This window comes from Sapajus apella, unplaced genomic scaffold (genome assembly GCF_009761245.1).
Source record: "Sapajus apella isolate SASKATOON/1434 unplaced genomic scaffold, GSC_monkey_1.0 scaffold23, whole genome shotgun sequence".
In the NCBI taxonomy this organism is placed as follows: Eukaryota; Metazoa; Chordata; class Mammalia; order Primates; family Cebidae; genus Sapajus; species Sapajus apella.
In genome coordinates, this window is record NW_022436963.1 from 76,624 (window position 1) to 93,054 (window position 16,431).

At 51.0% G+C, this 16,431-nt stretch overlaps 1 protein-coding gene across 3 annotated transcripts in view; it reads right to left on the reverse strand.

The window, feature by feature from the left end:
* Nucleotides 1–16,431, reverse strand: part of SHISA5 (shisa family member 5) — a 37,205-nt gene that overhangs the window by 2,961 nt on the left and 17,813 nt on the right. Inside the window, exon 3 of one of the 3 annotated variants that reach the window (XM_032289716.1) lies at nt 7,438–7,518. In XM_032289716.1, coding sequence (XP_032145607.1) covers nt 7,438–7,518 — 81 coding nt within the window. Of the gene's footprint in view, nt 1–2,327; nt 2,642–2,738; nt 3,101–7,437; nt 7,519–16,431 lie in introns of those variants that run through there. The other 2 variants (XM_032289717.1, XM_032289718.1) reach the window with 2 other exon arrangements.

A 16,431-nucleotide genomic window follows, 5' to 3' on the forward strand; every position in this document is an offset into this window, starting at 1 on the left:
GATTCAGGCAATTCTCCTGCCTCAGCCTCCTGAGTAGCTGGGATTACAGGCACGTGCCACCATGCCCAGCTAATTTTTTGTATTTTTAGTAGAGACGCGGTTTCACCATGTTGACCAGGATGGTCTCGATCTCTTGACCTCGTGATCCACCCACTTCGGCCTCCCACAGTTCTGGGATTACAGGCTTGAGCCACCGCGCCCGGCTGTTTTTTTTTTTTTAAAGGAGTCTTGCTCTTTAACCCAGGATGGAGTACAATGGCGCAATCTCAGCTCACTGCAACCTCTGCCTCCCAGGTCCCGATTCAAGCAATTCTCCTGCCTCAGCCTCCAGAATGGCTGGGATTACAGGCACATGCTACCATGCCCAGCTAATTTTTGTATTTTTAGTAGAATATTTTTGTATTTCACCATGTTGGCCAGGTTTGAACTCCTGACCTCATGATCTGCCCCCCTCAGCCTCCCAAAGTGCTGGGACAACAGGTGTGAGCCACTACGCCCAGGCTTTTTCTTTTTTATTTTTGAGATGGGGTCTCACTCTGTCACCCAGGCTGGAGTGCAGAGGCATGATCGCAGTCCACTGCACCCTCCACCTTCCAGTTTCAAGTGACTCTCCCACCTCAACCTTCCCAGTAGCTGGAACCACAGGCATGCACTACCACATTTATTTTTGTAGACAGGGGTCTCACTAGTTACCTAGCTGGTCTGGAACTTCTGGCCTCAAGCAATCTTCCCGCCTTGCCCTCTCAAAGTGCTGGGATTAAAACTGTCAGCATGACCAGGTACAGTGGCTCACGTGTGTAATCCCAGCATTTTGGGAGGCCAAGACAGGCAGATCACGAGGTCAGGAGTTCAAGACCAGCCTGACCAATATGGTGAAACCCCATCTCTAATAAAAATACAAAATTAACTGGGGGCAACAGCTCACGCCTTTAATTCCAGCACTTTGGGAGGCCGAGGCGGGCAGGTCACAAGGTCAGGAGATGGAGACCATCCTGGCTAACACAGTGAAACCCCGTCTCTACTAAAAATACAAAAAATCAGCCAGGTGTGGTGGCACAAGCCCGTATTCCAGGCTACTTGGGAGGCTAAGGCAGGAGAATCATTTGAATCCAAGAGGTGGAGGTTGCAGTGAGCTGAGATCTCGCCACTGCACTCCAGACTGAGTGACAAAGGGAGACTCAGTCTCAAAAAATTAAAAAATAAAATCAGGCCGGGTGTGGTGGCTCAAGCCTGTAATCCCAGCACTTTGGGAGGCTGAGGCAGGTAGATCACGAGGTCAAGAGATCGAGACCATCCTGGTCAACATGGTGAAACCCCGTCTCTACTAAAAATGCAAAAATTCAGCTGGGCATGGTGGCGCGTGTCTGTAATCCCAGCGACTCAGGAGTCTGAGGCAGGAGAATTGCCTGAACCCAGGAGGCGGAGGCTGCGGTGAGCTGAGATCGCGCCATTGCACTCCAGCCTGGGTAACAAGAGTGAAACTGTCTCAAAAAAAAAATAAAATAAAATAAAAAATAAATAAATAAAATAAAATCAATATGTCAGGCATAGTGGCTCATGTCTGTAATCCTAACAGTTTGGGAGGCTGAGGCAGGCAGATGGCCTGAAGTCAGAAGTTTGAGACGAGCTGGGCAACATGTTGAAACCCGGTCTCTACTAAAATAAAAAATAAAAAAATTAGCTGGCGAAGTGGCACATATCTGTAATCCCAGCTACTCTGGAGGCTGAGGCAGGAGAATCGCTTGAACCCAGGAGGTGGAGGTTGCAGTGAGCCAAGATAGGGCCACTGAACTCCAGCCTGGGCAAGAGTGAGACTCTGTCTCCAAAAAAAATTTTTTAAGTTTTTTAAAAGGTGTCAGCCACCATGCCCAACCCAAGCTTTATTCTAACAAAAGGCAAAACTTGTTAACTGCATCAAACACATTCAAAAACTGTAAGAGCTTTGTTAGCCACAGGGCATCCCCCCAACCTCCACCCCGAGAGGCCCAAGGTGGGTGTGGGTCCCACCCTACCCCGTCCTGGGGCCGCACATCTTCCGCAGGGCCCCACAGCACAGCCCAGGGACAGAGCTAAAGACTCCAGGCTCAAAAGCACCCCTCAGGACTCTCAAAAGCAGGAGCCATCAGGCCCACGTCATCCAGGACAAGGCCCTAACACAGGACCAGCAGACCACAGGTGCTTCCTGCCCGGCCAGAGGCAGGATGGAGAAACGCACATTCACATGCCATCAGTGACACGCGACCGCAAGGCCGTCAGCATCCCTCCAGAGCTGTCTCGGCGTCTGTCTCTCACACCTCGCACACACACAGCATGGCACCCAAGCTCACCCCATGTTAGCCTCTGCCTTCACCCAGAGGCCTCCTGTTCCCCTGGACTTCCCCTCTTTCCATCATGGGCCACTCAGTTTCAATTTCCTCCCCTTTTGGAGAAAAGGAAAGCAAATCTCCTCCAGCTGACGTCAGCCACAGGAAGGACAGACGCGAGGCCCGTTCCACCCTCTTAAAGACACAGGATGGCCCCGCCCAGCAGCCAGCCAACAGCCAAGGAGCCAAGGGGTGGGGGCCAGGGAGGAGGGGAAGCAGAAGCACCCCAGCTGCCTCCCAGAGCTGCCTTTCTAGGCCGAGCCTGCGGGCCCGGTCTCGGAATGCAGCCTGGCCACTAGGGGTTCTGAGAGCCACCCCAGCCTCTGTGGGCCCCAACCACACTCTAGCTCAGCAGCATCCCCACCCCTGTCCCACCGGCCCATTCCACCAAACTCCAGGAGGAGCTTCTGCACCCATCTAGCCCAGAGGGCGACCCTGGGGCCCTGGCTGACCCAGGAGCAAGGAGCAAAGTCCAGCCTATCCCTTCAGCTCCTCCTCTCCCACCAGCACTCCCTCCAATCTGTCTCCCCCTGTTCTCCCGGCCACCCTGCTGGGGCCACCATGCAGGATCCATCATGTCACCCCCTGCTCAAACACCTGCTATGGCTCCTGTAGCTCTTGGGATTACAAAGGAATTTGCTTTATAATTACATGCTAAACCACCGAGTGTGTGCATCTGTGCTTTCCTGTACATATAGTTGACAATAGAAAAAGAAAAGAGGCCATGTGAAGTGGCTCACACCTGTAATCTCAGCACTTTGGCAGGCCAAGACTTTTGGGAGGCTTGAGCCCAGGAGTTCGAGACCAGCCCGGGCAACATGGCAAAACTCCGTCTCTACCTACCAAAAAATACAAAAATTAGCCAAGCATGGTGGCATGCACCTGTGATCCAAGTTAGGAGGCTTACTCCAAACCTGGGAGACTGAGTGAGAATCTGTCTCAAAAAAAAAAGAAGAAGAAGAAAAGAAAAATCTGGGCTGTACCTCACCAGACAGTAAAACTTATAATAAAGGAAATTTTAATATTTTTTTTTTTGAGACAGGGTCTCACTCTGTTGCCCAGGCTGGAATGCAGTGGCACGATCACAGCTCACTGCAGCCTCTACCTCCCAGGTGATCCTCCCACCTCAGCCCCCCAAGTAGCTGGGACCACAGGCGTGCACCACCACACTTGGCCAATTTTTTTTATTTTCTGTAGAGACAGGGTCTCATTGTGTGTAGAGGGGGTCTCACTGTGTTGTCCAGGATAAACTTTAATTTTTAATTAAAATTTTAACTTTTTATTTAATTTTACTTTTTTGAGACAGAGTCTTTCTCTGTCGCCCAGGCTGAAATGCAATGGTGTGATCTCAGCTCACTGCAGCCTCTGCCTCCTGGATTCAAGCGATTCTCGTGCCTCAGGCTCCCAAATAGCTGGGACTACAGGTGGGCACCACCTCACCTGGCTAATTTTTGTCTTTTTAGTAAAGATGGGGTTTCACCATGTTGCCCAGGCTAGTCTCTTACTCCTGACCTCAGGTGATCTGACTGCCTTGGCCTCCCAAAGTGCTAAGATTACAGGAATGAGCCACCGTACCCAGTCTTTCAGATTATGAGACCAATGCACTGCCTACTGTGCTAAGGAGGCAGGCACGCAGCCAGTCTTTAATTAAAACTTTAAATAAAACTCCCTAGTAGGCCCACAAAGCTGTGTGTGGTCTGGGATTGCTGCCCTCTTTCAACCTTTGTGCTCATTCCCATCCCCCTCCATTCAGCTTTGAAAGCACCACGCTATCACGGTCAGGAGTTCGAGACCAGCCTGTTCAATATGGTGACACCCCATTTCTACTAAAAAATACAAAAATTAGCCAGGTGTGGTGGCTACTCGGGAGGCTGAGCCGGGAGAATAGCTTGAACCCAGGAGGTGGAGGTTTCGGTGAGCCGAGATTGTGTCATTGCACTCCAGCCTGGGCGACAGAGCAAGACTCTGTCTCAAAAAAAAAAAAAAAAAAAAAAAGGCTGGTCCAAAGGTAGTGAGTTATCTCAATTGATTGTTCACAGTTACAGATCGACCTCCTTGTTCCACTCTTTCCCCCCTTCTCACTACTGCACTTGACTAGTCTTAAAAATATATAAAAATAATAAAAAATTAGCCAGACATAGTGGCACATGCCTGTAATCCCAGCTACCCAGGAGACTGAGGCATGAGAATCACTTGAACCCAGGGGACAGAGGTTGCAGTGAGCTGAGATCATGCCAGTGCACTCCAGCCTAAGCAACAAGAGTGAGACTGTCTCAAAAAAAAAAAAAATGTAGCCCAGAGGCAAGGGTCCCAAAATGAGGAGGAGAAGAGGATGGGTCAGTGGCAGGGAATGGGGCAGAGCTGGGGTGGGGCCCCTGGCCCAGGGTCTTCCCTGCCTGGCTTCTCCTGAGCTCCTAGCCATGGCCTCGACAGCAGGGGCCAGGCCCTCACCAAGGAGCCAACTCTCCAGTGGACCAACAGTGCCCTTGGCCAAGGAGGCAACACACGGATGCCCAGCAGAGGATGTCTCCTTGGGACCCAGACAGGCAGCCACCAGGGTGTTCAAGAGGAGCCACTGATGACCCTGCCTCCCTCCCTCCTCCCAGCACCCACTTCTCTTGCCCCTGCACCTTTATAAAGCAGGTCCTATGCATGAGTTGGGGCTCAGAACCAAGCAGAGGACAAGAGTGGGCATGAGGCGTGGGAGGGGAGCCTCACTCCAGTCACCTGCTCTTCTCACTGCATGGGCAAAACAGCCTGGGGCAGGAGGCATCGGGGCACACCAAGCACACAGCACATGAGGCCCAGTGCTGTACACACCGTGGCAGCAGCTGGGCCAACAGAACAGGTCCCACATGCACACCTTGGAGAGGCAGAGGTGCTTCTCACCTGGCCCCAGTCACCTCCCTGCTGCCACAAGCGCAGGAAGCCACTCCTCCTCCTATGTCCCTCTCAGAGCTTGTTCCGCACTGTCTCCTCCCTGCTGTCCCAGCTCAAATCTCCTCCATTGGAAAAAAAACACAAAAAACTCTTCATATGGATTCTCCAACTCCTTCTTTGTTTGTTTTTGAGATGGAGTCTCACTCTGTCGCCCAGACTAGAGTGCAGTGGTGCGATCTCGGCTCACTGCAACCTCCGCCTCCTAGGTTCAAGCGATTCTCCTGCCAAGGCGCCACCTCACCCAACTAATTTTTGTGTTTTTAGTAGCAACCAGTTTTCACCATGTTGGCCAGGCTGGTCTCGAACTTCTGGCCTCAGGTGATCCACCTGCCTCAGCCTCCAAGAGTGCTGGGATTATAGGCATGAGACACCACCTCCAGCCTCCCTTTAAAAACAAAACAAAAGAAAACAAAACAAAAAAAGCAGGGTCTTGCTATGGCGCCCAGGCTGGAGTGCAGGGATTATTCCCAGGCAGGATCAGAGCTCACTGCAGCCCTGAACTCCTGGCCTCCAGCGATCCTCCTGCCTCAGCCTTCCAAGTAGTTAGGACTACAGGCATGTGCTGCTGTGCCCCACTTCAATGCCTGTCTTATTCCTCATCCATTCACAGCCAAAACTCTCCATGGAGTTTCCTGCTACCAGCATACAATTTCCAACCACTCTTCAATCAGCTCCACTGCCTGGTTCTTGCCCAGGGTGCCATGGACTCCGTGATGTGAAATCTCCATTCCACAGTGCACTTCACCCCAAGCCTGTCCCTCCTACGTCCCCACACAGGGCTGGGCGTCAGACCCATCTCCAGAGCAGAGCTCTGGGCAGCCCCTGCTCCTTCCCACTCCCTCCCTCCCCCTTCTCCAGGCAGCTGCTGTATAAGTCTCCATCCTCACATCTCCCCGCCAAGCCCTGGCTCTCTATGGCCTCTCGAGCCTCTAGCCAGGAAGCCACCTGAGGCCACCTCCTATAGAAATGACTTCCCACCTGCCACACCCGCCCCATCTGCTCTTTCCATTCTCCACAGAGCAGCCAGTGTGGCCTTCCTAAAACACCATTCAGTCCCCAGGGCTCCCAGAACCCTCCATGATGCCCTCTGTCCTCAGGATAAGGCCCACAGGGGCTGGGCGTAGGCATTTCCGACGGGGCCATCTGAAAGCCCACGATCCTGGGCCTTGGGGCAGGACGTGGAGGGGAAGGCCTGTAGAGGTCTCAGACTCCAACCAGCCCCGAGATGTTGAGGAGAGGTACCGCTGCCCTTCTTCCGCTCCTCCACATACAGGAGCCCTGCCCTGATTCTGCTGTAGCCAGTGAGGCCCCACACCTGCCTGGGCCTACGGGGTGGAAAGGGGCAAAATAAGAACCTAAGCTCCCCCCACCACCCAGGCCCAGAGCCCAAGGTCTCTTCCTCCAAAGGGGCAACCCTGCCCTCCTGGGCAGACCTTTTTTTGAAAGTGGCTTCTGGATCCACCAGGGCAGGGGGCAGACAGCAAGTGGAACAGACCCAGCCAGCAAAGCCCGCCTACACCCATTCCACCCCCAGGAAGACGCCACAACACCTGTTACGGTGGCAATAACACAGGCTGGAGCCCGGCCAAGGGGACTGGGGTTTGACGACTGGGGTTGCTCCCTGGTTCCCTGAGAGGAGAGCCCCGGCACAGTAACCATGACCCACAAAGCTCGACACGAACTGTGGCATCATTGATTGTCCCAGGACCTCTCCCCACCGTTGTCACCCCATCACCATCACCATTGTCACCAACGCCCAATTGCAATACACCCACCCCCATCTACCCTCATCCGCTGCCCACTACAGCCCCTTTCCTGTCACTCTTGCCCCCATCGGGACCCATCAGTCAGCCGCTGACCCAACCCAGCATCTAGGTCAATATGACCCCAACATCTGGCCCTTCAAATGTCAACCTCTGACCACAGTGGCCCACGTCCCCACCACCCTAGTATACCAATGAAGACACCTTCACAACATAAGGAGCAAGTGTCCTTGTGGTCAGATATGGTGACAGCTTCTTGGGCTCCACCCCAATAACCGAATCATCCCAATCCCCTAGATACACACTGGTCCCCCTGAGCCCTTTCGTCACCTCTGCCAGGATGACGTCCCCAGCCTGCAGGCTTTCCTTACCCTGACATGGGGTCGCTGTAGCCAGGGCGAAACCTCAGCGCCGAGCCCAGCTGCTCCACCGGTTCTACATCAGCAGGCACACTGCAAACAGGAAACCTCGTGATTAACACAATGAAGCCCCACCGAGCGTGCCAGCACGAACACTACCTTAGGGCACCACAAAATGTGCACAGAAGCCACCATGAATCAGTGGCTGCAGTGGCCTTCCAGAGGGGAACTCTGCCCACACCAGGATCTCACAGCCACACATCCTCAGCTGTCCAGCCGGCATATGTTAGGCGGTAAAACAAGCCTCAGAAGATTTTAGAAGACAGATACCATACAAAGTATCTTCTCTGACCACAACAGGATGAAGTTAGAAATCAGTAACTACATTGCCACAAAGTTAAGAAACAATTACTAAAAAAAGTCTCCTACCTTGGGAAACTAAGAAGGTACAAAAAAAAAGCAAAATAAAATCAAAACCTCTTGAGTTATATTGTGTTAAATAAGAAATCATAAAGGATATTTACCTGGCAGGGAAGATACCATGATCACAAAGAAGTCATGAAGAAAATTAACAAGTATGTAGAACTGAATACTGACAATACATCAAAATTCATGAAACACAGATAAAATAGGGTTTTTTTCTGCTTTTTTTTTTTTTAATAAAGATGGTGTTTCACCATGCTGGTCAGGCTGGTCTTGAACCCTTGACCTCAGGTGATCTGCCCACCTTGGCCACCAAAGTGCTTGGATTACAGGCATTAGCCACCACGTGCGGCCGATAAAAATTTTTTTTTTTTTTTTGAGACAGAGTTTCACTCCTGTTACCCAGGCTGGAGTGCAATGGCGCAATCTCGGCTCACTGCAACCTCCGCCTCCTGGGTTCAGGCAATTCTCCTGCCTCAGCCTCCTGAGTAGCTGGGATTACAGGCACGTGCCACCATGCCCAGCTAATGTTTTGTATTTTTAGTAGAGACGGGGTTTCACCATGTTGACCAGGATGGTCTCGATCTCTTGACCTCGTGATCCACCCATCTTGGCCTCCCAAAGTGCTGGGATTACAGGCGTGAGCCACCGCGCCCGTCGGGAATTTGTATCTTTAATAGAATTCATCAGGAAATAGGAATCACTAAAAATAAATGAGATGAGGCCAGGTGCAGTAGCTCACACCTGTAATCCCAGTATTTCGGGAGATGAGGTGGGCAGATCACAAGGTTAGAAGTTTGAGACCAGCCTGGCCAATATGGCGAAACCCCATCACTACTAAAAATACAAAAATTAGCCAGGTGTGGTGGCACACACCTGTAGTCCCTGCTACTCAGGAGGCTGAGGCAGGAGAATCACTTGAACCTGGGAGGCGGAGATTGCAGTGAGCCGAGATTGCGCCACTGCACTCCAGCCTGGCCAACAAGAGAGAGACTGTCTCAAATAATAATAATAATAATAAGTAAGATGATATTAAACTCAAGAAGGCTTTTTAAAAGTAATGGAAAACCGGCTGGGCGTGGTGGCTCACACCTGTAATCCAAGCACTTTGGAGGCCAAGGCAGGCAGATCAACTGAGGTCAGGAGTTCAAGACCAGCCTGACCAACATGGTGAAACCCCATATTTAAAAAAAAAAAAGTAGCCGGGCGCGGTGGCTCACACCTGTAATCCCAGCACTTTGGGAGGCCAAGGAGGGTGGATCACAAGTTCAGGAGTTCGAGACCAGCCTGGCCAAAATGTTGAAATAAATGTCTCTACTAAAAATACAAAAAATTAGCTGGGTGCGGTGGCACGTGCCTATAATCCCAGTTACTCAGGAGGCTGAGGCAGGAGAATTGTTTGAACCTGGGAGGTGGAGGTTGCAGTGAGCTGAGATCGCACCATTGCACTCCAGCCTGGGTGACAGAGTAAGACTCTGTTTCAAAAAAAAAAAAGTAATGGAAAAACAAACAAACAAAAAAAAAAACAAGGAAAAAACTAATAAAGGTAAGTGCAAAAATAGAACAGCTGCCGGGCATGGTGGCTCACACCTGTAATCCAAACACTTTGGAGGCCAAGGCGGGCAGATCACCTGAGGTCGGGAGTTCAAGACCAACCTGACCAACACGGTTGTGAAAACCCGTCTTTAAAAAAAAAAAAAAATAGAACAGCCATAGAGAATAATAGAGAAGATTAGCTTTGGTTTAAAGCTGACAGACCTGACAAGACTAAGCACAAAAAAGGAGGGCAGTCAAGTGCATGGCACATGCCTACGGTCCCAGCTACTCAGGAGGCTCGAGTGGGAGGATTGCTTGAGCCCAGGAGTTCCAGGCTGCAGTGAGCTGTCATCACGCCACGGCACTCCAGGCTGGGTGACAGAGTGAGACACTGTCTCAAAAACAATAAATCAATAAAATAACATAATAACCTTGTTTGGATTCTGATTTGGACAAACCATCCGTGAAAAGGCATTTTGGAAACTAGTGGAGGCAACTGAACACAGTATTGAAAGCTATCAGTGAATTACTGTTAACTGTGCCAAATATAATAGTGGTTATATTTCCCTTACAATGGAAAGGAAATAGCAGTTATATATTTCCCTTCAAGGACCTCATTTTTCGCATTGAAAACTCCGGTTTTTGTTTTTTCGTTTTATTTTGTTTTGTTTTGTTTGAGACAGGGTCTCATCTGTCGCCCAGGCTGGAATGCAGTGGTGTGATCACAGCTCACTACAGCCATGCTCTCCCAGGCTCAAGTGATCCTCGCATCTTGACCTCCTGAGTAGCTGGAACTACAGGCACATGCCACTATATCTAGCTACTTTTTTGAATTTTTTGTAGAGATATGGTCTCACTATGTTGCCCAGTTTGGTCTGAAACTCCTAGACTCAAGTGATCCTCCCACCTCAGCCTCCCAAAGTGCTGGGATTACAGTTGTGAGCCACTGCACCCAGCCAAATACTAACATTTAAAGAGCCACCCCCCCGCCACCTTTTTTTTTTTTTTGAGACAGGGTCTCCCTTTGCCCTCCAGGCTGGAGTGCGGTGGTGTGATCTTGAAGCACTGTATCCTCCACTTCCTGAGTTCAAGCGATTCTTCTGCCTCAGCCTCCCAGGTAGCTGGGACTACAGGTGTGCACCACCAAGCCTGGCTAATTTCTGTATTTTTAGTAAAGGCAGGGTTTCACCACGTTGGCCAGGCTGGTCTCGAACTCCTCACCTCAGGTGATCTGCCTACCTAAATACACCTCTGGAGGGCCTTCCTGAATTAGAAAACCTGAAGTAGCTGGAAGGAAGAACCATCAACCCCTGCAGGGCCTAACTAACCTGAGACATTCTTTTATTTCTTATTCCAGCCTCAACTGACAAGGCCATTGGACTTTGTAACTGACCTTGGCCCAACCTCCTGACTCGCCACCCTACGACCCCCTCCCAGCTTGCAAAAAACCACCAACTGTAACTTCTGTAACTTGCCACTGTTCACCCCAAACCTATAAAATCAATTCCTATCCCACTCCTCTTCGCTGACGCCCTTTTCCGCCTCAGTCCACCTGCACCCGGGTGAATAATCAGCCAAGTTGCTCACACAAAGCCTGTTTGGGGGGGTCTCTTCTTTAAGAGAGTGCGTTTTAACATTTGGTGCCAGAAACCCGGGGGAACTCCTAAGAGAGACCAAACGCCCGTCCCCATTCTCCTTGTGCTCCCTCCGTGAAGAGACCTACCTATGACCTAGGCTCATCAGACCGGCCGGCACACCCACTCACCATCCTTAGATCAGGTAAGTGGTTCGCCCTTCTCACTGCCTGTCAACCTCCTTCTGCCTTCAGTTTCATTTTCCTCTCCCTTTCAATGGAGACAAGAAAAACAGGGCTTTCAATGACGTTGGTGACCGGAAAAAATCCTACATAGGTCTTGTCAGGCCTCCATGTGCAAATCCGGACCCAAAAAGTCTGAAGTCGTGCCTGCCCCAGCTGATCACCACCACCCCCAGCCCCGCCAGCGTTCACTATTATCGCTGTTCGCCCAGCAGAGCTTCCCCTGGACAATAAGCTTCTCACCCCACCCTGCCATCTTAACTGTTATTATGATAATATGAACACTCCTCACCCTACCCTGCCATCTTAACTGTTCTTGCTCTGTGAATATCCCTCCGCCCCACCATACCATTTTAACTACTCTTATGCCTTACCCCACCCACCATTGTAACCGAACTTACGGTAAGGTATACTTCTTGCTCCTACCCCCTCCGCTGTAACTGATCTTACTCCATAACACCCCTGCCCCCTCCCAAAAATATTTGCCCCTAGGCTAGGCGTGGTGGCCCACGCCTGTAATCCAAGCACTTTGGAGGCCTTGGCAGGCAGATCACCTGAGGTCAGGAGTTCAATACCAGCCTGACCAAAATGGTGGAACCCCATCTTTCTTTTTTAATTTTAAAATTAAAAAAAAAAAAATTGCCCCAACCTAGAAAACCAACTCCTACCCCACCGTTCTCTGCTGACGCCCTTTTCGGCCTCAGCCCACCTGCACCCAGGTGAAAAAATAGCTATGTTGCTCACACAAAGCCTGTTTGGAAGATCTCTTTATTAAATGCGTTTAATAGGCCGGGCGCGGTGGCTCAAGCCTGTAATCCCAGCACTTTGGGAGGCCGAGGCGGGTGGATAACGAGGTCAAGAGACCGAGACCATCCTGGTCAACATGGTGAAACCCCGTCTCTGCTAAAAATACAAAAAAAAATTAGCTGGGCATGGTGGCGCGTGCCTGTAATCCCAGCTACTCAGGAGGCTGAGGCAGGAGAATTGCCTGAACCCAGGAGGCGGAGGTTGCAGTGAGCCGAGATCACGCCATTGCACTCCAGCCTGGGTAACATGAGTGAAACTCTGTCTCAAAAAAAAAAAAAAAATGCGTTTAATATTCAGTAATATTGGACGAGAATAACAAGTCACAGAACTAGGAAGACAGTCTTCCCTCAGTGACTGATCATCGTGGAGACGTCTGCTCTGGTCACTGACTCACACTCATAGGTGATGGATCAACACGGGGGACACCCCTTTCGACTGATTCACCCCAGGTTCAGACCAAGGTTGAATCTGGGACGCCTGCTAAGCTGCATTCACTTTCGTTGTCTGCGAGGCTCTTCTTAAACTATGGGGAACGTCCCGCCCTCCATTCCTCCCTCCTCACCCTTAGCCTGCGTTCTCAAACACCTCAGACCTCTCCGGCTGTCACCTGACATAAAACCCAAGCATCTTATTTTCTTTACAATACTGCGTGGCCACAATATAAATTGGACGATAGCTCTAAATGGCCAAAAAACGGTACCTTCAATTTTCTATCCTGCAGGATCTAGACCGCTTTTGCTGTAAAATGGGTAAAAGAGCTGAAGTCCCCTCTGTCCAGGCACTTTCCACACTTCGCTCCCTTCCCAGCCTCTGCTCCCAGTGTGACCCCTCTCAAATTCTCCTTCTGTCCCTCCCACCCGTGCCCCCTGTCCCTACTGCCAGTGAAGATCCTTCACTCTCAACAGACCCTCCCCACCTTTCCCTTCCCCCTCAGTCTGCCCCTCATCAGGCCGAACCAGACTCTAATCTCCCCACCGCCCCATCCCCTCCCTCTTATACCTCCTCTGTCGCTTCATCCCACACCTGCTCGGGACACAATTCAGTCCTAAAACTAGCTCTCCCTCCCCCACCCAACAGTTTTCCCTTCTAGAAGTGGCCGGAGCTGAGGGCATAGTCAGGGCACATGTTCCTTTTTCTCTTTCCGATCTGTCCCAAATGAGTCAGAGCTTAGGATCCTTTTCATCGGATCCCACTAAATATATCCAAGAGTTCCAATATCTAACTCAGTCCTACAATTTAACCTGGAATGACTTAAACGTCATTCTAACCTCTACTCTTTCTCCACATGGACGAAATGGGGTTTATCCTCTGGCTCAGTCTTATGCTGACACCCGCGGACGCCATGAGCCAGCCCTCCAAGAGGGCGTCAGGGCCGTACCTACGGAAGAACCCCAATGGCAACACCAGGTGGGCTCACCTGACATCGCCAAGCCTGACTATATGGTCTCTTCCTTAGTTGAGGGACTTAAGCAAGCAGCTTACAAAACTGCTAATTACGACAAGCTTAAAGAAACTACCCAGGGCAAACATGAAAATCCTTCCCAATTCATGGCCTGCCTAACAGAAATTCTCAGACGCTTCATAGTGCTAGACCCAGAGGGGCCAGAGGGTGGCCTTATTCTTAATAAGCATTTCATTACCCAATCTGCCCTGATATTAGGAAAAAAGTTCAAAAACTAGACCCAAGGCCCTCAAAACCCACAACAGGATTTACTCAACCTTGCCTTTAAGGTATTTAATATCCGAGAAGAGGCTGCCAGGTGGCAGCGTATTTCAGAATTACAAATGCTTGTCTCCACTGTAAGACAGACCCTAGCTCACAGAAGTTTCCGACCACCAAATCCACAGCGTCCAGGCTTCTCTTCAGGACCTCTTCCCCAAAGCCTTGCTTCAGATGCCAGAAAACTGGCCACTGGGCCCGGGAGTGCCCACAGCCTGGGGCTCCATCCTGCTTCAAATGCCAAATGCTTGGATACTGGGCTAAAGAATGCTCACAGCCCAAGGCCCCCTCTAAGCTGTGTCCTCTCTGTGGGGGACCTCACTGGAAGTCGCACTGCCTGACTCACGTCGCTGCTCCCAGAGCTCCCGGATCGAATCCTTGTCAGATCTCCTCGGCTTGGTGGCTGAAGACTTGACACTGCCAGAACACCTCGGAAGCCCCCTGGACCATCATGGACCAACACAGAGCTTCACGTAACTCTTACTGTGGAGGGGAAGTCCATCCCCCTCTTAATCAGCACAGAGGCAACCCACCCCACACAGCCTTCTTTTCAAGGACCTGTCTCCTCGGTCCCCATAACTGTTGTGGGAATGGACGGCAAGGCCTCCAGGCCTCTCACAGCTCCCCAGGTCTGGTGTCCATTAGGCCAGCACTCCTTTCCACATTCTTTCCTACTCATCCCACTTGTCCAGTTCCCCTGTGAGGCCAAGATATCCTAGCAAAACTGTCTGCCTCCTGACTATTCCTGGGCTACAGCCACGCCTCATTGCTGCTCTCCTCCCCAAACCCGTACCTCCCTCAATAGCTCCCCTTATGTCCCCCTACTTTAACCATATGCGGAACACCACCTCCCCCTCCGTTGCTACAAGTCACTCACCCCTCATCATCCCCTTAAAACCTAAACACCCTTAGCCTGCCCAGCACCAGTACCCCATCCCACAACAGGATTTAAAAGGCTGAAAGCGTGTTATCACCCATCTATTGCAACATGGCCTTTTAATTCACCCTCCTGCTTCTTCAGCATCTATACTCAAAGGGGTATCGCATATCCCCTTCCAAAGCCCAAATGTCTTCCTCTATCCTAGCTGTCTAAAAAACCGGACAATTTCTTTTTTTTTTTTTTTGAGACGGAGTTTCACTCATGTTACCCAGGCTGGAGTGCAATGGCGTGATCTCGGCTCACCGCAACCTCCGCCTCCTGGGTTCAGGCAATTCTCCTGCCTCAGCCTCCTGAGTAGCTGGGATTACAGGCACGCACCACCATGCCCAGCTAATTTTTTATATTTTTGGTAGAGACGGGGTTTCACCATGTTGACCAGGATGGTCTCGATCTCTTGACCTCGTGATCCACCCGCCTCGGCCTCCCAAAGTGCTGGGATTACAGGCTTGAGCCACCGCGCCCGGCCAAAACCGGACAAATTCTACAGACCCGTCCAAGACCTCCGCCTCATCAATCAGATTGTACTTCCCATCCACCTGGTTGAACCAAACCCCATAGCCTCCTACCTTCCATGCCCCCTTCCACGACTCTCTATTCTGTTCTTGACCTCAAAAACCCTTTTTTCTAAAGCCCAAATTTCTTCCCCATCTGTTATAATCTTTCACCAGCATGCACAAGCTCTCCCTGCCAACCGTATCCAGTTAATTTCCCAAACCCCAGCCCCATCCACTAAACAGCAGCTTCTCTCCTTCCTAAGTGCTGTAGAATGCTTTCGCCTCTGGATCCGGGTTTCTGCCCCTGTAACCAAACCACTTTATGAACCTACAAAAGGAAACTTAGCTGACCCCATAAACCAAAACTTTTCCCCCCATTCTTCCTTTCGGTTGCTAAAGAAGGCCTCAGAAACAGCCCCTACCCTAGCGCTCCCCAACTCCTCTCTACACAGCAGAAATCAAAGGCTGTGCCGTCGGAATTCTTACACAGGAGCCAGGCCCACTGCCTGTAGCCTTTTTATCCAAACAACTTAACCTCACAGTCCTGGGCTGGCCCTCATGTCCACACACGGCAGCAGCTGCCGCCCTGCTACCCTTAGAATCCCTCGAAAGCACGGGCTATGCCCCACTTACCCTCTAGAGCTCTTACACCCTCCAAAGCTTTCCCTACACCTCACACACTTCCTTTCAGCCCCTCACCCTCTCCAGCATTGTGCAGGCACCCTACTAGCTAAACCACACCGCAGAAAGTCCGTTTCTATTATTTTCTGTGTAACTGTGCTCAGATTCACTGCACTCATTTGCTTTTACACGCCCTGCTTTTGCTTCAGTTGCCGGTTTACACTTTTCCTCCCAGCAACTACAGCTGATATTTCACTCTTAACCTGGCTCCCGTTCTCTGCGCATACCCAATCTTAACGAAAGTGAGTGGCTGCCTATAGATCCCACACGCTTCCTCGTACACCATGAGAACTGAGGCTCTGTCCCCACAGTGACCCTATCAAGCCCCGCTACAGACTTTAACAGCCACAGCCCTCGCTGGTTCCCTTGGCATTTGGGGCCAAAGCCCCGGCCCGCGCAGACCACTTTCTCACCCTTTCAGTTTACACTTCCAGTTCTAAGCCAAGGGCCTTTTTTCCCTGTGTTCTTCTTCTTACTTCTGCTTTCTACCAACTGGACAGGCAATTGTACCCAGTTTTCCTTACTCCCAAAATTCAGTTTGCCAACAGGGATGAAAGCCTCCTGCCTCTCCTCGTGGTCCCGACACGAC